At 40.1% G+C, this 18177-nt stretch overlaps 1 protein-coding gene across 3 annotated transcripts in view; it reads right to left on the bottom strand.

The window, feature by feature from the left end:
• Window positions 1-18177, bottom strand: part of cntn2 (contactin 2) — a 127999-nt gene that overhangs the window by 9034 nt on the left and 100788 nt on the right. For 2 of the 3 annotated variants that reach the window (XM_047347998.1, XM_047347999.1), the window contains 2 exons: window positions 14950-15184; window positions 2310-2422 (listed from right to left, as the gene is read on the bottom strand). In XM_047347998.1, the coding sequence (XP_047203954.1) occupies window positions 2310-2422; window positions 14950-15184 (348 nt within the window). Of the gene's footprint in view, window positions 1-53; window positions 92-2309; window positions 2423-14949; window positions 15185-18177 lie in introns of all 3 variants that reach the window. The other variant, XR_007035467.1, reaches the window with a different exon arrangement.

The raw sequence follows: 18177 nt of genomic DNA, 5'->3' as shown, positions 1-18177 counted from the left end.
GGAGACTTAGGTTTCCTAAATCTCCTCATATATAGCATGCAACAGCACATTACCTAAATGCCAGTAGATGTCCTGTCTTCACACGCAATGGCTGGTTGAGATCAGTAAACAGGAAAATAAAAGTTATAATAATTTTATTGAAGCAAACAGCTGCTGACATCAGCTTTCTTGTCACTAATAAAATTAAGTCTTTGCTCTGAACTAAATACTGAAACCAATAAAACTGATAATACAAACCTAAATTATGACAATGTGGAGTAATAAACATCAATCATTCCCCTTCTTACAGTTGTTTAAGGCAATTTTCATGCATCAACAGCCTTGAAAACATTATCTGTGAGAACACAGATAGTGATTTATTGTCCTCTTACGTGAAACAAGCTGCAGGGCTCTTTTGTTCAACAGGAACAGACAGCAAACACGTTTTCTTTCTTAGAAATTCTACAAGTTTACTGGAAACTGAAATGCATCTTGCATCAAAATAAATCTATATATTTGGATACAAAACACACTTCAGTTATTTGGTACTGATCGCAATGTACATTTGTTTTTAGTACATAGAAAACACTTTTCATCAGAACCATCATCTTCATCTTACAAAGTTTAACAGGAACACATTCTCTCAACTACACCCCTAACATAGACAACCCACACCTCACCAATACATAGACCACCATCATGTTAGGCAGCCTTCAGAAAAAGAGAAATGCTATCCAACATCACACATCTGCAAGTAACCTTTTGAGCCTATTAATTTATTTTACCCAGAAATGGAGTGTCGAAGGTTTAGCTGGTGGATCCAGCCCAAAAGCAATTCTAAGGAACAAACCTTTCAACAGGGTCTATAGCTAACCACCCCAAAGTCATAGAGTGGAAGCTACCTCTGAGCCACTAGTCTTGTGTGTGTGATGCTTTACTAGGACTCAGATGTGAAATACACCAAGCTTTTTATCAACCAAAAGAGCAAAAAAGACACAATAAAACCACAGGAGGTGGGAAAGACTAGAGCAGGGGTGTCATTGCTGTTCACCGCACAACGCTCGGCTACTGGGAGAGAGAGAGAGAGAGAAGTAACAGCTATTTCCCCTCCAGATATATCAAAGCTTATCGAAGATAAGCAAGCTCAGGTTTCTCGTCAAAACTCAGTAACATGATAAAAACGGCAAGTAAAACTGGCATGGTGAACCTTAATATTATTTTTGTTAAGTGTTCTGTTCCTGATTTTTTTAAATTGATATGTCTGTTTATTTGGGACTTATTCAAAAGAGCTCCAGTTTTTGTCATAACACAGGCAGGTTTATTTTTTATGTTAATTCTGTATTTATTTAAATTACTTATTCACTTTTGCAGCAGAAATATCTTTATGTTTCATTTGAGCTAAAAAGAATAAAATGCCTAAGAACTAAGTATTCAAGTTCAGGGGATTAAATTGAATGATTTTCATTTAATAATCAGTTGTTGTACATTCTATTTTACTCTACACATTTGACTGAGGGTGTACCCATGGTATAACTCAATGGCTCAGGAGGTAGACAAGTCATAAAAGGTTGGGAAACACTGATCTATCAGATGGTGTAGAGCTGGATGAACAGGAAAGTTAGTATATGTCAACTTTAAGAATGTATGTATGACACTACAGCAAAAGGAAAACACTTCAACGCATTCCGATAGACTTTGAATATGAAATTTTTCTCTGTTTGGTTCTTGCTTTTATTAAGATTCTGTTGCTTTGATTGCACCTGAGAAATCTGCTGCAGGCTTTTAGACTAGCGGCCTTAACATCTCAGATCTGCTGGTAAAATTACACAAAAACATAAATGTTATCTCTCCCAGTATTGACAGTTCTGATATGAGCCGACGTATAAATAAAGTTGTCTCACTAAGTCTGTTGTAAAGCATCTGGACCTCTTTGTTTACTCCATATGTCTGGATGCTGTTTGTTGACTGCAGCAGTACTTTCAGGACCATCACTCTGGTCAATAAACTGATTGGCCTCAGTGGCATTATCTGCACTGAGTTAAATAATTTTTCATTCCATGTTAGTAATCCAGGTGTGTAAAGTTGGCAACATACAGTCATTCTCAACACTGGGGAATAATAAGGCCTCACAAGGCTGCTGGGTCGGTCAGCTGCTGTAATAACTGTATATAAACAGCATGATCAAAAGGCTAATCACTCTTCAGATAATTTCACATTTCCAAATGATACAACAGTAGTAAGACTCCTTGCATAACAGTGAAAAACCAGAAGGAAGTAAAGCAAAAACTGAAAGGGAAGGCAGCCATATTTGTGTGAGTAAAGCTGGTTACCTCATATCCTCGGATGATACCGTTGTTGGGCAGCTGGATGGGCTCCCATGACACCTGGATCTCAAAGGCAGAAAGTGCTGTGGCATTGATGCCTGAAGGCCTCACAGTTGGCTCTATAAAGAGGTGACAAGCCTTATGGTTCATAATGTATTATAATATGACAACTAATGTACAAACTAACAACAAATAAATCTCTCAATGTTAGTGAAAAGGTTGTGGCTGCTCTCTAGTGGTATTAGAAAACATTGCGTTTGGAGACAATTTCAAACCTTGGATTAGAAATCTGCTCATCACACATTGATATAAACATTGCCCCCCTCAGGCATAGGAGAAAGGGGGATATTTGCATAACACAATATAAACAAACAAAATATAACATACTTGTACACACAATTAAAACAGAAAAGTGCAAAGAATAAAGAAACCAGGCATTCATGAAATTCCACTTATATAATACAATTTAAGTTTCTTCTACAAATTGTAAGCAGTTTTCTGTCGTTTTATGCTCATTGGTAATTCATTCCATTCATGAATGGCTCTAAGGATAACTGTACTGGTTCTTCTTTTTTTTTTTTATTACCGTGTCCTGTCTGGGAGAGTGGCGCTCAGAATTGTTGTCTGAGTGTCAAGAAAAAGCCCAACAGAATTATTTTCACAAGTGGAGCTTTACAGCTAACACTTGAATGGTCTGCTTGATATTCATAAAATAAACTTTAGTAGAAACTGGTTTGGGATTATTTCAATTGTTACGGACACGGAGACAGAAATGAAAAGGAAAAAATAAGAAGCACAAATGAGAGAGAGGTGGGGCAAAAAGGAAAAAGGGACAGAAGGAGAAAAGAATCGAGGAGAGAAAGAAGGATGAAGAGATTACAAGTACACCCTGCTTGCTTCTACACTTGCAGAAACATACATAATAACAGCTTTTTTACCATAAAGTGCACAGTACTAATGACTGCAAGATGTAATTAGAGGTAAATGCGGCTCAATATAGAACATTTGTGTATCTGTTAACACCTGAATCTAAACACCTGTAGGTCTGAGTGTGAGTGCGCTTGTGTATACAAGGTTTCTTCATAAAATTATGTAATAGCGCGTGTGAGGAGCCACAGACATGCCCCCCTGAACCTGGGACAGATACGGAGGACATCCAAACCATAGACATCCAAAGGCCTCCCAGAGCACAGGAACCCCAAGGGAACCATCGCCGCTACTACTGCAACCCCCTCCCCCCCAGAGAAGAGCAAGGAAGAGTCCCAGTGGAACCACCCAGCAGCCACAGTGCAGAAGGCCACCCAGCACCCAGATACATCCCACACCAGCACCGAGGCTGCCAATAAGCCTCACCCGACCTAAAATGGCACGCCCACCCAAATGCAAGCTCCAGGCCAGCATAGGCAATGCAGCCCCCATAGATAAACAAACCTAAACCACCAGGGCCAGCCAGGCAGTCAAGCAGAATCCACAACCCACCACCCCACCCACCAACATGCCCAATGGAAAGACGCTGCCCTAGCAAGCCAAAGGGTGCCACAGAAAGGCTACAGCACGCGCAGCAAAGAGGCTGAACTCCCCCCCGAGAGGCAGAACCACCAACATCCAGGCCAGCCAAGCAAAAATGATAGAGCCAAACCAAGCCGCAGTTCCCCCCAAGCCAACGCCACAGCAACACCACACATCCTTCTATACGTTGGTAGGTGCACAGGGGAGACCACCAACACCAAGCACACACCACCCACTAGGAACCACCCTGCAGACAAGCAAACCCCACTTCAGGCTGAGAAGTCTGATGCAACCGCCGAGCTCAGCGATGCCCGCCCCGCAGCACCTACACCCAGCAGCTAGAGCCGCCGTGCACAGGACCACCGCCCCAACACCACAGCATGCCATACAGTGGAGGACAGAACGTGGCAAAAAGCACACAAAGCAAAGGCCGTGCACAAATGCCACACTGTGCAAATGTGCCCCCACCAGCCCCGCGAAAAGAAGACCCACAGCATCCAGATGAGAGAACATGCCCATACCACTGCCAGAAGAAGCCCCACAAGAAAACCCACACTGAAATCCACAAAAGGCAGAGAGGCCAATCTAGGAGAAACATAAATCCCCAAATATGAAATATTCCCTGACTGTAGATTTGTATTAAGGGAACTGTGGAAAGAACAATTAATTGGAAGAACTGTGCATTTTAACCAATTTATATGATAATCCGAAATTCTTGGGTAAGAATTTATCAATCCAATTACCTGAGGGATAGAGGTTTGTGAATGCTGGAGAAAAGGTAATACATCATTTGCCTTTTGCCTGATTGCTGCTGCTAGTGGTTCAATAAAAATAGCAAATAATGAGGGGGAAAGTGGACATCCCTGCCTGGTGCCCCTCTCAAGATAGAAGCTTGAAGATGTTTGGTTATTTGTCCTGATACATGCCGCTGGGGAACTGTATAATATTTTTAACCAGTTTATGAAAGAGCTTCCAAAACCAAATTTAGTCAAGGTTGCAAACAGGAATTTCCAGTTAATTCAATCAAATGCTTTTTCTGCATCTAGAGATAATATATTAGTCTCAATATTTTTACTGTAGGAATAATCTTGAATTAAGTAATCTGTGTGAATTTGTGGATGAATGCCTCCCTTTTATAAAACCAGTTTGGTCAGGATGTATTATGAGAGGAGTTACCTTTTCTAGTCTTTTTGCGAGGGCTTTACAGATTATTTTGAGAACAATGTTAATAAGGGATATGGGACGGTAGCTGGTAGGAAGTACTGGGTCTTTTCCTGGTTTTAACAGGAGAGTACTATTGGCAGAATTTATATTTGGCAGAAGTATGCCATTTTCTTCAGTTTCCTGCATATTCTTTTGAATATTTGAGCCAAAATATTACAGAATTCTTTGTAGAACTTTGTTGGGAATCCATCTGGGCTTGGAGCCTTTTTATTGGGCATGCTTGTGAGAGCTGCTTGGATTTTGGTCAGTGGTACATCCAGGGCCGTCGCTTGATTATGTGATAATTTAGGAAGTGTTACTTTATCCAGAAATTGATCGTCATTTGACGTGTCTATCTGTAGTGACTATAACGCTTGGTAGAAATCTCTGAAAGTGCTGTTTATTCTTTCAGGGTCAAAAACGTTTTTTTTTACTAAGAATTGTTGTTTTTTGTCAATACTTTCATTTAATTCTAGTTCATTTAATTCTAGTATTTCCACTTCCTGGGAAGCATCTAACAGTTTAATGGTTTCTTCTAATTCCTGAATTCGTTTGTTTTCTTTTTCCTTCTTATGTGATGAGAATGAGATTATTTTACCTCTCATCAAAGCTTTCCCTGCCTCCCAGAGAACATATGTTGATGTCCCCGGGAGGAGCAATGATGTCTTAAACCTCCAGTTTTTGCTTTTTGGGTTTTATTTCTTATTTACTAGAGTTAAGGAGATGGGAGCATGATTGCTCACAGCTACAGGGTGTATCTCAATGTCTGAAATGTCAACAACAAGCTGCTGACTAAGAAATAATCCAGACGAGAGTAGGGGTCATGGACATGTAAGAAGAAAGTATATTCTCTGTTATTAGGGTGAAGAGATCGCCATGCATCGCAAATTTTACTGGTTCTACTTACTGGCAAAGTGAAACACTGTCCTTCAAAGTGTCTAGTTAAGTAGTTATGTGCATTTTTACTAAAAAGCAACTTTTGATAGAACATAGATGGTGTTTGTGTTTAAATAGTACTAATTAAAAAAATAGCAGTTGTATACAACCATCTGTTCTTCACCCAGAATCATGACAGCAGATCATGCATTTTAGCCACTTATTTCTAAAAGGACACTTTAGAGCCACTCTTGCAACTTTGTTTTGCACAAGCTGTAACTTTTTCACATTCTTTAATGAGGTGTTTGACCAAAGATTGATCTGCAGTCCAAATACGACAAAACTACACTTTGAACAACATATTGGATTAAATGGTTTGGTAAACATTTTGAGCATCTTTTAATAACTGCAAGGCTGTGAACCATTTTAGAGGCAACACTGTTTGTTTGATCATCCCAAGACAATTTGTCAAAAATAACCCCTAACAGCATTACTTTCTTCTTCTGTTTAATAAAAACATTTTTATATAGCTTTTAAGCTGTGCTTTATCTCTTAGAGAATGGTTAGTACCAATTACAATACTTTTAGTGTTTCCAACATTTAAAACTAGTTTGTTACTTTCAATCTAGCTCACAATTCTTAAAAGGTATTTTTCTAGGTTGGTTTTTAGTTCACTAATTGATTTTCCTGCAAGGTATAATGTATTATCATCTGCAAACAGTAAGATACCAGCCTTATTTAACACTAATGGTAAGTCATTTGTAAATATTGTGTACAAAAGAGGACCAAGGCAGCTGCCTTGAGGTAGGCCATATTTGACAGTTTTAGTTTCCAAGTAAGGCCATTATGGTAAATGTGTTTTTTCCTATCACATAACTACTTCTAAACCTCACATCAAATTCAGTAAAGCCATGACATTCAAGTTTTTTAATAACATTTTAAAATCAATTAGATCAAAAGCTGCCGAAAAATCTAATAAAGCTGCTCCTATTATGTTATTTTGATCCTTTATCCATAACCAGTCATCTGTCATTTCGATCAACGCAGTTGCCGTGGAATGTTTTTCTCTGTATGCATGCTGATAGTTTATCAAGCTATTCTCTCTAAAATAAGAATTTATTTGTTTATAAATTACATTTTCAAATAATTTATTAAGCATTGGAAGCAAACTAATATGTCGGCTATTTATCTCAAAAAATCACATTTTTTATTCTTTAATAAAAAGGTATGACTTCAGAAATTTTCCAATCAAACAGAAATGTATTACTATTAAAACACTGATTAATTATTTAAACTATTACAGGAGCAATAATGGGCACTATAGGTTTTAACAGTTGAAAATCTAGTTTATCAACTCCTGTAGGCTTCTCCTTAAATGTCAATAATAATTAAAACCTTTGTTTTACATATTTTGTTAAATTTAAAATTGTATTTTTCTAATTTCATTTATTAAATTGTAAGATGAATTTTGAGTATTATTTATGATATGTTTCTTACATTTTCAATATTACTCTGAAAATAATTGTTAAATAATTTGCCATGTCTGATGGTTTTGTCAGAAAGCCATCTTTTGTCTCTAAGAAAGATGCCATAGGTATGCTACTTTTAAGAAGGGAATTCAAGGTTTTCCAAAGATTTTTACTATCGTTGGATTTTTCAAATTTGTCATGATAATATGTCTTTTTCTTATTCAGTTTTTTTATTTTTTTATTTAAGTTCTCATTTACACACAATTTATTTCTGATGCTGCATATAATTATATGCGCCATTGTCAGAACCCTCACAAAAGAGTTGAGAAAACATCATTGTGGTATATTACCAAAGTTTGGCATCTATATTTATCTAGGTCCCTTATGTCCTTTATCCAAAAAACTTTGCCGTATTCTGGGTTGGCATTTAGTTTTAGCAATATTTTGCCATTTGTTGTAAATGAGTTCTGAATTTTCTTTTTCTTCTTCAAAAAGTTTCAATGTCTGCATTTTTTTTGTCAAATGCTCGTTTAAGTAAACATTTGTCTGTTTGAGTTTTCTACCTCGTTTGAGCACTGCAATCTTCTGTTTTCTGTTTACAAAATGAACAGTCACCCCATTTGGCCATTTGCCTTTCTTTGTCAATGGATGACAGGCTTCAATGTCATCTCTGCTGATGCTAATGCCTTTAGTTCTCAAAAATGATACCACTTGCTGCTCCAATGATTCCTGGACCATTTCTGACTGTTCTTCTCCTGTCACCACTGCTCTTCCATCTGATCTAGGCTTAATATCCCGAGTCATTGTTTCTGGTGTGTTGTTCAAGATCAGCAAGGTGATTTTCCAGAAAAAGTATACTTTTGTCCTTCTCTTCATTTAATGTTTTTAAGGCTTTGATATCATCCATTAGCTCCATTATAGCTGCTTGCTATTTTGCTATCAGCACTGTTTGTTCTCTGTTAAGAGACTTCTATATGTCCTCCAATTGTTGCTCCATTCCTATTAATCCCATTCTTAATATATTAATTCACTCGATAAATCACAGAGCTCACCGGGTATCCAGCACCTTTCACCTGTCCAGATACGAAGAGCCCCACTGCCTTGGCTAACTAGCTCCACAACTAACTGCATACACTGCCGTCTGTCGAAGCTCCGTCAGCATACACGGTCTGGCATAAACTGCACTATATTCCTTAAATGTAATGGAATTCATGTAATGATAAATTTTTTACCACAGATAATATTTTATAAATTTATTAGTGCCTTGATTAAAGCTACCAACATTTAGATAACCACCCTTCAGGAGTAGAGAATGAAATTAAATCTGACTCAAAACACCAGTCTTAAGTGGACGGGGTAAACAACATGGTAAGCTTTGATAAGCTTCAGAAAACAGCATCACATGCACCAACTTTAAAACGGCACAAAGTGTCAATTAAAGGGTTCAGTGCCTGTTGCAATTTTCTTTACTTTATATACAGTATGCTTCCAGTAAGCTCTAAGCTGCTGTCACCTATTGTTTTTAGTCAAGCCTGACAGATCCATTCAGTTCATTTGATTTCTTGAAGACAATTTAAGACTAGACTTTAAACTTTGCTTTTTGGTACAGCTTATAGTTAGAGTGTCTCTGTAGTTAACCTGCTATAGACCCATTACATGTTCGTATTGACTTTTCAAATTTCAGCCCAAACTCACAGGTTGGCAGGAACCAAGATAGAGACCTGTGGTATTAACTATGAGAATAAACTTAAAAACAAATAAACATATTGTAGCTTTTGAAAATGGTCTGATAAATAAACCATTCTATGTTAGCAGATTAATGTTCAGTCCTGAATAAGTGCTCGGCACATGTGATCAGCAAGTGGACAAATGTTTTATGTTTGGACATTTTATTAGTTTACTCATTACCCACAACTGTATCAGAAATCAGAAGTCAGGTTCTGAAATCAGAAAAGCTTTCAGAAGTTATAAAATATTTTGAATTTGGAATATTTAGAACAGGGGTTGGCAACCCGCAGCTCCAGAGCCTTATGACACTCTTCAGCCTCCTTTTTTTGTGGCTCCCTTGGCTTTGACAAAAGGAAAAAATAAATAAATATTAAAAATAATTTATTTATTAATGTATGTTTTATTTATATATATTTTATTATTTTGATGCATAGTTAGGTTGGAATTCAAAGTAATACAGTAACACAAAATTTTAAAAAGGCTTTTATAAACTGTCAATCAAAATATATGACACATCCACGTCTATAGCCCTCGCCTTTACCTCCAGGTGTTTCTTGAGGTTGCAACCGCCATGTTAAGCTAACTATGAAGACATCCCCAAAAAGAAAAATCTTAGAAGAAAACAGAGTTTAATTCTACATGGACAGATTCCTTTGCCTTCATTGCCAAGGATGCCGACTTGCCTCTGTGGGCTTGATATGTTGCAAGAAATTAGCAAACAATAAAAAAATGGAATGTTGAAAGACATTTTTCAAACAAGCACTCACCATGTTCTGAAAAGTACCCAACTGAAGATGAGCAAAAGAGCTATATCGGAACTACTACTGAAAGTTGAGCAGAGCAAACATACTTTCAAGAAGTGAATCAACTCTCCAAACTGAAATACAGCTGCTAGTTTTGTGGCAGCCCATTAGATCGTAAGGAGGGGGAAGCCATTTAAAGACGGAGACTACATAAAGGAATCGTGTTTGAAATCTTCCCGACGTAGGGAAGATCAGCATAGAGCTTCAGAATCAGAAGTAACATTAAACAGGTATGAACACTAGCATTTAATTGGCTATTAAAAAAGTAAAGCTTAGACGCTGGGTTGATGTAGTTTTTTATTGTATGTTCAGGTGGTTCACTTGATTGCTGGCAGAGAAAGAAACTCGAAGAGGATGAGAGAACAGTGAGATGGGCGTTTCTAATTTTACGTTTACTTTAATAAAAAAGCTAAGCTACAACTATGTTTTTTATATTAAAGAGGGCTATGTTTTATTTTAATTTTATACAGATACGAGTAGGACTTAAAAAGGCCTGCGTAGTTCAGAGTTTATTTTAGGCCTATTATTTTTTAAGTAGGCCTAAAAACGCACACAGTACTTCTGTTTGTTCAATTATGTAGTTGTAAAAAGTAAAATATAAAAAACATTTTTTATTAGCTGTATTATCTTTTGTAGCTCCAGACTATTTTTCTTTGGTGGAAGATGGAGCAAAATGGCGCTGATCTAGGAGAAGTAGTGTTAAGTTCACTGTAGCTGCAAAGGTGAAATAAGTTCACCTAACAGCACATCTCATGCCCCAAACCAACTTCACACACTCTGATAAGTGGGCTGCTTCATTGAGCAGCTGAGGCGGGTACAAGGGAAGGAGCTACAAGCTTCAAATCAATGCCCGATGATGTTATATAATTTCAATTCTATTTAATTCAGCTTTATTTATATAGTGCCAATTCACAACACACGTCGTCTAAAATGGCTTCTACTGCAGACATGACAAGAAGCCATTCACACCTCAAATCATCCCTTCTGCATCCCATTCAGGAACAAATTCCTCCCATAAAGCAACCAATCCCTCACCATCAGATCCTCTGCCTGCACTAAAGATCTCCGAGGAAGAGGTAAACAGGCTCTTTCAGCGCAAAACAAAGAAAGCTGGAGGACCTGATAACGTCTCCCCATCATGCCTGAAAGCCTGCGCACATCAACTCGCTCCGATCTTCACAAGGATCTTCAACAAGTCACTGGAGAAATGTGAGGTCCCCTCCTGCCTCAAACGATCCACCATCATCCCGGTTCCCAAGAAACCCACCATCGTAGGATTAAATGACTACAGGCCTGTAGCCCTGACGTCTGTGATTATGAAACACCTGAAAGACATCACAGGCCCCCTGTGATCACATCACAGGCCCCCTGCTGGACCCCCTGCAATTTGCTTACCGAGCAAACAGGTGCAAAATGCTGTTAACTTAGGTCTACACTTCATCCTGCAACACCTCGAGCATCCAGGTACATACGCCAGGATCCTGTTTGTAGACTTCAGCTCGGCCTTCAACACTATCATACCAGACATCCTCCACCAGAAGCTCACACAGCTCAACGTCTCAGCCTCCACCTGTCAGTGGATCAACAGCTTCCTGACAGACCGACAGCAGCAGGTGAGACTGGGGAGCATCTTCTCCCGAACCAGATCAATAAGTACTGGTGCCCCTCAAGGGTGTGTTCTATCCCCACTCCTCTTCTCTCTGTACACAAATGACTGCGCCTCATCGGACTCGTCCGTGAAACTCCTTAAGTATGCAGATGACACCACTGTCATTGGACTGATCCAGGACGGTGATGAGTCTGCATACAGACAGCAGGTGGATCGGCTGGTACACTGGTGCGGTCAGAACTACCTTGAACTGAACCCACTCAAGACTGTGGAAATGGTGGTGGACTTTCGGAGAACACCACGCCCATACACCCCCCTCACCATCCTCAACAACACTGTATCGGCCGAGGACCACTTCAGGTTCTTAGGAACCACCATCTCTGAGGACCTGAGATGGTCTTCACACATAGACACTGTTCGAAAGAAGGCCCAGCAGAGACTGTACTTCCTGAGGCAACTCAAGAAGTTCAACCTTCCACAGGAGCTGTTGGTCATCTTCTACACTGCCATCATTCAGTCTGTCCTGTCTTCATCCATCTCAGTGTGGTTTGGCTCATCCACAAAACAGGACAGGTCCAGACTGCAACGAATAATCAGGACTGCAGAGAGAATAATCAGAGCTGACCTTCCCTCCATCCAGGACTTATACAGGTCTAGGGTCAAGAAAAGAGCTGCCACACCCCACACACCCTGCACATAAACTGTTTAGAGTTTTACCTTCAGGCCGCCGCTACAGAGCACTGTTTACTAAAACCAGCCGCCACAAAGACAGTTTCTTCCCCCAGGCTGTTTCTCTGATGAACATTCAATAGAGTACAGAACAACAGCATACAGATGTTGCAAATGCACCTTTTTTATTTGATATGTGTATATTGTACATTGTAAATTGTAAATTTGTATATTCTGTAATGCAAAAACAGAACTAAAGAGCAATGTGTACCGGAGGCAAATTCCTTGTTTGTATGTACGAACTTGGCAATAAAGCTGATTCTGATTCTAAAAGGCACTTTACAAAGTCAATTCAAATGAATCATACAGATTTCAAGTCAGGTATTGTACATACATTCCAATTAATCCTACCACAGTCATGTCTCATCAGCTTTTTATTACAGGCATATTTTGATTTGTTGATTTCTCTCTATATGTCTTCTCCTCTTTCCTGCTCTCTGTGTAATATGTTCAGTTACTACTCTGCCTCCTTTAGTGATAATGGTACGTTTAATAAATGTATCATTTTTGCAGCTTTGGAGGCGAGGGTGTCGAAATTGGAGTTCAGACTCGACGTTGTTGATAAACCGGCAACTCCCGTAGCAGTCCTTCAGCAGAGCCCGTGCAGCCGGGTTCTCAAGCTGGTTGGATGACGGTATGTAGAAAACATAGTCCTAGATCCCAGCCCACGGGTCACCACCAGCCCGTCTGCAGATTTTGCCCGCTCAGCGACACACCCGCTGAGAAGCCGACTCTGGTAATTGGCAGCTCCATAGTCAGAAACATGGCACTGGAGACACCAGCGACCATAGTCAAATCCTACCTGAAACTGCTGGCTAAGGATAAACGTAAATACAGTAAGATTCTTATTCACGTTGGCGGTAATGACACCTGATTACACCAGTCGGAGGTCACCAAAGTTAGTGTTGCTTCAGCGTGTAGGTTTGAAAAAGTTTGGAAAACCTGGTTTGATCCCAAGAGAGGGCATCCATCCCACTTTGGATGGAGCGAGCAGCTCTTCTTTCAAGGAATCTGGCCAAATGTATTAGTTCTCCAAAACTCTGACAACCCAGAGTTCAGACCAGGAGGCAAGGTCGTAGTTTACACTCCCCTCTGCGGCTTCTGCACCGTTACCCATTACCCTATTAAGACAGTGTCTTGCCCACGGCCAAAATTTAATACATTAAAAAATAATCTAAAAGGAGGAAACCATGAAAATATCATAAAAATAAATAAAACTCAGGCTGAAAAGAAAAATAAAACAAATAAATGTGGCTTATTTGACATAAGATTTCTCTCTTCAAAGACATTAGTTAATGACCTGATTTGTCACAATAAGATTGATTTATTCAATTAAGACTCAGAGACTAAATGAATCGATCTTATTCACAATAAGCAAGGGATTGTTATTATAAATGAGTAAACTTCTTTTACTTATTTAAATGTCAACATACTTCAAAATACTGGGCGAGGAGGAGGAGTAGTAACCATCTTTCAGTCCGATTTATTGATTAGTCCCAGACCAATTAATAGCTACAACTCTTTTAAATATTTAATCTTTAGGTTTCCTCATCCAAATTGCAAAGCACTAAAACCACTTCTGTTTGTTGTTTTGTACCGTCCATCAGGCCCTTACTCTCAATTTTTTGATCAGTTCTCAGACTTCTTATCTGATTTAGTGTTAAATACAGATAAGGTCATTATAGTGGGGGATTTTAACATTCATGTTGACACTGAAAGTGATAGCCGAATTATAGCCTTTAATGCTATCTTAAATTCAATTGGCTTTTCTCAAAACATTAGCAAACGTACCCACCTTTGTCTTCATTCTCTGGACCTTGCGCTGACATATGACATGACATATGTAAAGAAATATCATAACGCTGTCCTGTCTGACCATTTTTTTAATAACCTTTGAGTTTAATGTAACTAAGTACTCCACACATGAAAGAAAATTTCATTATAGTAGATCATTATCAGACAATGCTGTAACAACCTTTAAAGAATCTGTTCCATTTTTAATTCCCCCATTATCACAGAAAAACACACATGAAGGCAATACTTTTATTTCTTCGCCTTCATAAATGGATTCTCTTGTTCATAGTGTTACTTCCTCACTGTGTGGTGCATTAGATGATGTAGTGGCCCTGTAAAAGAAGGTAATTATTCATAGGAGACTGGCTCCCTGGTTTAATTTAGAGCTGCGTGCTTTAAAGCACAATGTTGGAAAATTGGAGAGACAATGGCGCTCTAAACACCTAAAGGATTCCTACTTAATCTGGAAAAATAGTCTACTGTTGTATAGGATTAATTGAAATGTATGTACCCGACTTGAAATCTGTATGATTCAACTGAATTGACTTTGTGAAGAGCCTTGAGACGGCATGTGTTGTGAATTGGCGCTATATAAATAAAACTGAATTAAATTGTATCTGACTGCTATAACAATAAAAGTGCGGATGAAATTATTAAAATCTGTGTTTTTGGCAATACATCCATTATTGCATATGTTCAGAAACCCCTAATAAAAGAATTTGATGAGTTTTCACTTGATAAACTCAAATATCCAAAAATTACAGGTAAGGATCCCGACCATGCAAATATGATCAGTTAGTGTTCATTGTTATCATGATAAACCACAATTCTTATCCCGATACATTTTTTAAAGTAATTTGAGATCACATTTGTTAACAATTGGAGCTATAAAAATGACCTGACTCTAAATGAACTGAATGACGTACCTTCCTCTGCAGAGTAGACATCTGAAAGCTGACTGAATGGACCTTCACCTCTGCGGTTATAGGCTTTGATCTTTACTTCAAATGAAGTATATGGCATCAGACTTTCATTGTAGTAGACAAATCGAGAGGACTCCAGATGTGGAATTTGTACCTCTGACCATAATGGTGTTTCTTTCTTCCTGAATGCCAGAATGTAACCAAAGCCATCACCATTCTGGTACTCCCTGGCCATAGGCTGGAAAATTAAAAAAATACAAATACAAAAGGAAAAAGTGTCATTGCTTGAATTTTTCTTGGTTAGTTTATTGGCAGGACTGGTTAGTGCAACCATATATACAAACAACGGTCATCCACAGTTATCCATAACTTTGACGCAATCAGTCCATGCCTTCTGGTAGTGGCCCTATTCCAAATAGAGCTCTGTTAAAAGCAGCTTGTCCCACGGATAGTATCTATTCTAGCTCATGCCAGTCTGAATGATAGTCATGAGACTGGCATGAGCGGAGAGCAGCATCATTGCACAGTACCTGAATGTAGGGTGGATCGAGGAGTAGGATATTTTGTTATAGCTCAATGATGTTAAATGATGTTAAACGTTAAACAGCGCTAGATAAAAGGAGTGTAAGAAAAGTTAAACACTGTGTTTGAGACTAAACTTCACAGATTTTTACTAGAGTCCCAACATTTAAAATCTGAAGCCAGACGATACCAGTCCTTCAATAAGACACCCTTACCAGGTGAAAGGAAAAAACAAAATTCATGTAGAAGTTGTAAAAATCAAATTTCCTCTAAAATGCAGTGATTGCAAAAAGTGACTAAGGGGGGTTGAACACTTCTGCAACTAAATGACACTATACAACTAAAAGACTGAAACCCCTGTTCTGTACATGAAGATAAAAAAACATAATTTTTATAGAACATAGCTTCATGATTTAGAAGAGTGTAAAGCATAAATCTGCTGGTTTAATAGCACTAAGACATTCTGAACATAACTGCATCCAAAATGAACCACTGCGAAAAGCCACACCACCTGAGTTTCCACTAAATCGAGGTAAAAACTGCAAAACATCACCATAATCACCATAAGTCACCATAAATGCATATTTCTATTTATCCCGTGTGTCACTAGTTCCCCCTGCAGTTCAGTTCTATATTTAAGCCCTTTTGTTTACTTTGTTCCCTGCTGATTCCTTGTGTTGTGTGCACGCTTGCTACCCAGTCTGTGTTCTACCATGAACATTAAAGACTCTACTTACCTGCAAACATTGAGCTTTAGGAGTTCTTCTTTGCATATTGGTCCATCACAAAACCCCATTATGACACAGAAGGAACCAGCCAACTGGACCAAGCGAGAAGTATTGAGAGGGAGTTCAAGAGAGGTGAAGTCCTCGTGAAGTTATTTTCTCACCTTGTGACCTCTCCCAGCTCACCATGGAGGAGGTTGGAGATAGCAGGCAACCTACAAGAAGCAACCTACAGCAACCTGGAAGCGTGGAAGGATTTTTTTCCCCCAAGATCCTTTGATTTACCACACCATCAACGCCGAGCATCAAAGGGCCCTGGGTGAAATCATCGCTTCTATGAGGAGGCCTCCTGCTCCCTCCTCCACTCGCCTCTCCACCGAAGCTCAAGGTGACTTCTCGGCTCATAGCTTTGCTCCTGAGAAGCCATCACCGCTGCCCCCGACTCCTAGACCTGTTCCGGAGGGGTTCTTGGATGAACTGCCTTCACACCCCAATCCTGTTCCTGGTTCTGTTCCGGAGGGGTCTCAAGCCAAGCCTCCCTCACACTCTGTTCCTGTCCGTGAGGGGCTCGTGGACGGACTGGAACTGGACTGCCACGACCTCCTGCTCCTGTTCCCAGTCCTGTCCTGGAGGGCCCCATGGACGAACTGCCTCCAACCCTGGTTCCCATTTCGGAGGAGTTCGTGGACAAGCTGTATCCACTTCCTGTTTCTGTCCCTGAGGGGTGCGAGGACGCATCTTCTCCGCCTGCTGTGCCTCGGCGGCTCCGCAGCAGATATCCACGGCCTCGCCGAAGGTCCCAGCGTTCTCTGCACTGCTTGCCTGGGTTCCAGCGGTTTCCGCACCGCGCCTCTGAGCTCCACCGTGGCTTCTCCTGGTCCCGCCACCGGCCTTCAGATCATCTGCTCTTTTGCTGCCAGTCTCCGGATCTCCAGCCCCTGCATCGCCAGCCTTCGGGTCATCTGCCCCTGCGTCGCCGGCCTGCAGACAGCCAGCTCCTGCGTTGCAGGCCTGCAGACCGCCAGCCCCTGCGTCTCCGGCCTGCAGACAGCCAGCTCCTGTGTCGCCGGCCTCCAGAGTGCCAGCTTCGTTGTTGCCGTCCGCCTGAACTCTGGGTCTGTTGGGGATGGCCTCCGGACCCTTCGCCTGAACTCTGGGTCTGCTGGGGACGGCCTCCGGGCCCTCCTTCTAAAGCACCCCCGCCCACCTTGGTCGGGTTGTTTTTGGTTCTTGCCCTCCTTCCCAGGCCCCCTTCGTCCACCCTGGTCGAATGTTTGTTTTGGTATCGTTTTGTGGGCGTCTGGGATCCGCCCTTAAAGGGAGGGGCTGCATCATGCCAGCTTCGTTTTTTGAGTTCTTGAGTTTGAGTTTTTCTTTATTTACTTGGTCTAGTAGTTTTCTCCTGATTGTCTGGTCTCGTGTGTCATTGGTTCCCCCTGCAGTTCAGTTCTATATTTAAGCCCTTTTGTTTACTTTGTTCCCCGCTGGTTCCTTGTGTTGTGTGCACGCTTGCTACCCTGTCTGTGTCCTACCATGAACATTAAAAACTCATCTTACCTGCAAACCTTGAGCTTCAGGAGTTCTTCTCTGCACATTGATCCATCACAAAACCCCATTATGACAGAATGTATGTGTGTGTGGCTGTTTCCTTTATATTTGTGTTACTCTGTAATAGACAAACAACCTGTCTAGGGTGTGACCCGCATCTCGCCCACTAGCTACTGGAGAAACACACACCAGTAACCCCATAATCCTGTAAGTAGATGGATAAATGTATTATTATTATTGGTTAATATGCTTCTGATATAAACTAAGGTTTCAATAAAAGTTGACATAAACATGTAAGAAAAAGGCTGACATGATTGATACGTTATATTCTTCACAACAATAGTTTTCTCAAATATTTGCAGCAAATAATCTATATAAGACAAAAGTCTACACTCCTCAGTATTGTCATAAAAAAATAATAAGAAATGGACAACAC

Source organism: Girardinichthys multiradiatus, chromosome 20, assembly GCF_021462225.1.
Source record: "Girardinichthys multiradiatus isolate DD_20200921_A chromosome 20, DD_fGirMul_XY1, whole genome shotgun sequence".
Lineage (NCBI taxonomy): Eukaryota > Metazoa > Chordata > Actinopteri > Cyprinodontiformes > Goodeidae > Girardinichthys > Girardinichthys multiradiatus.
Note: the sequence above shows the minus strand (reverse complement) of the source record. Positions and strands in the feature narration are given on the sequence as shown.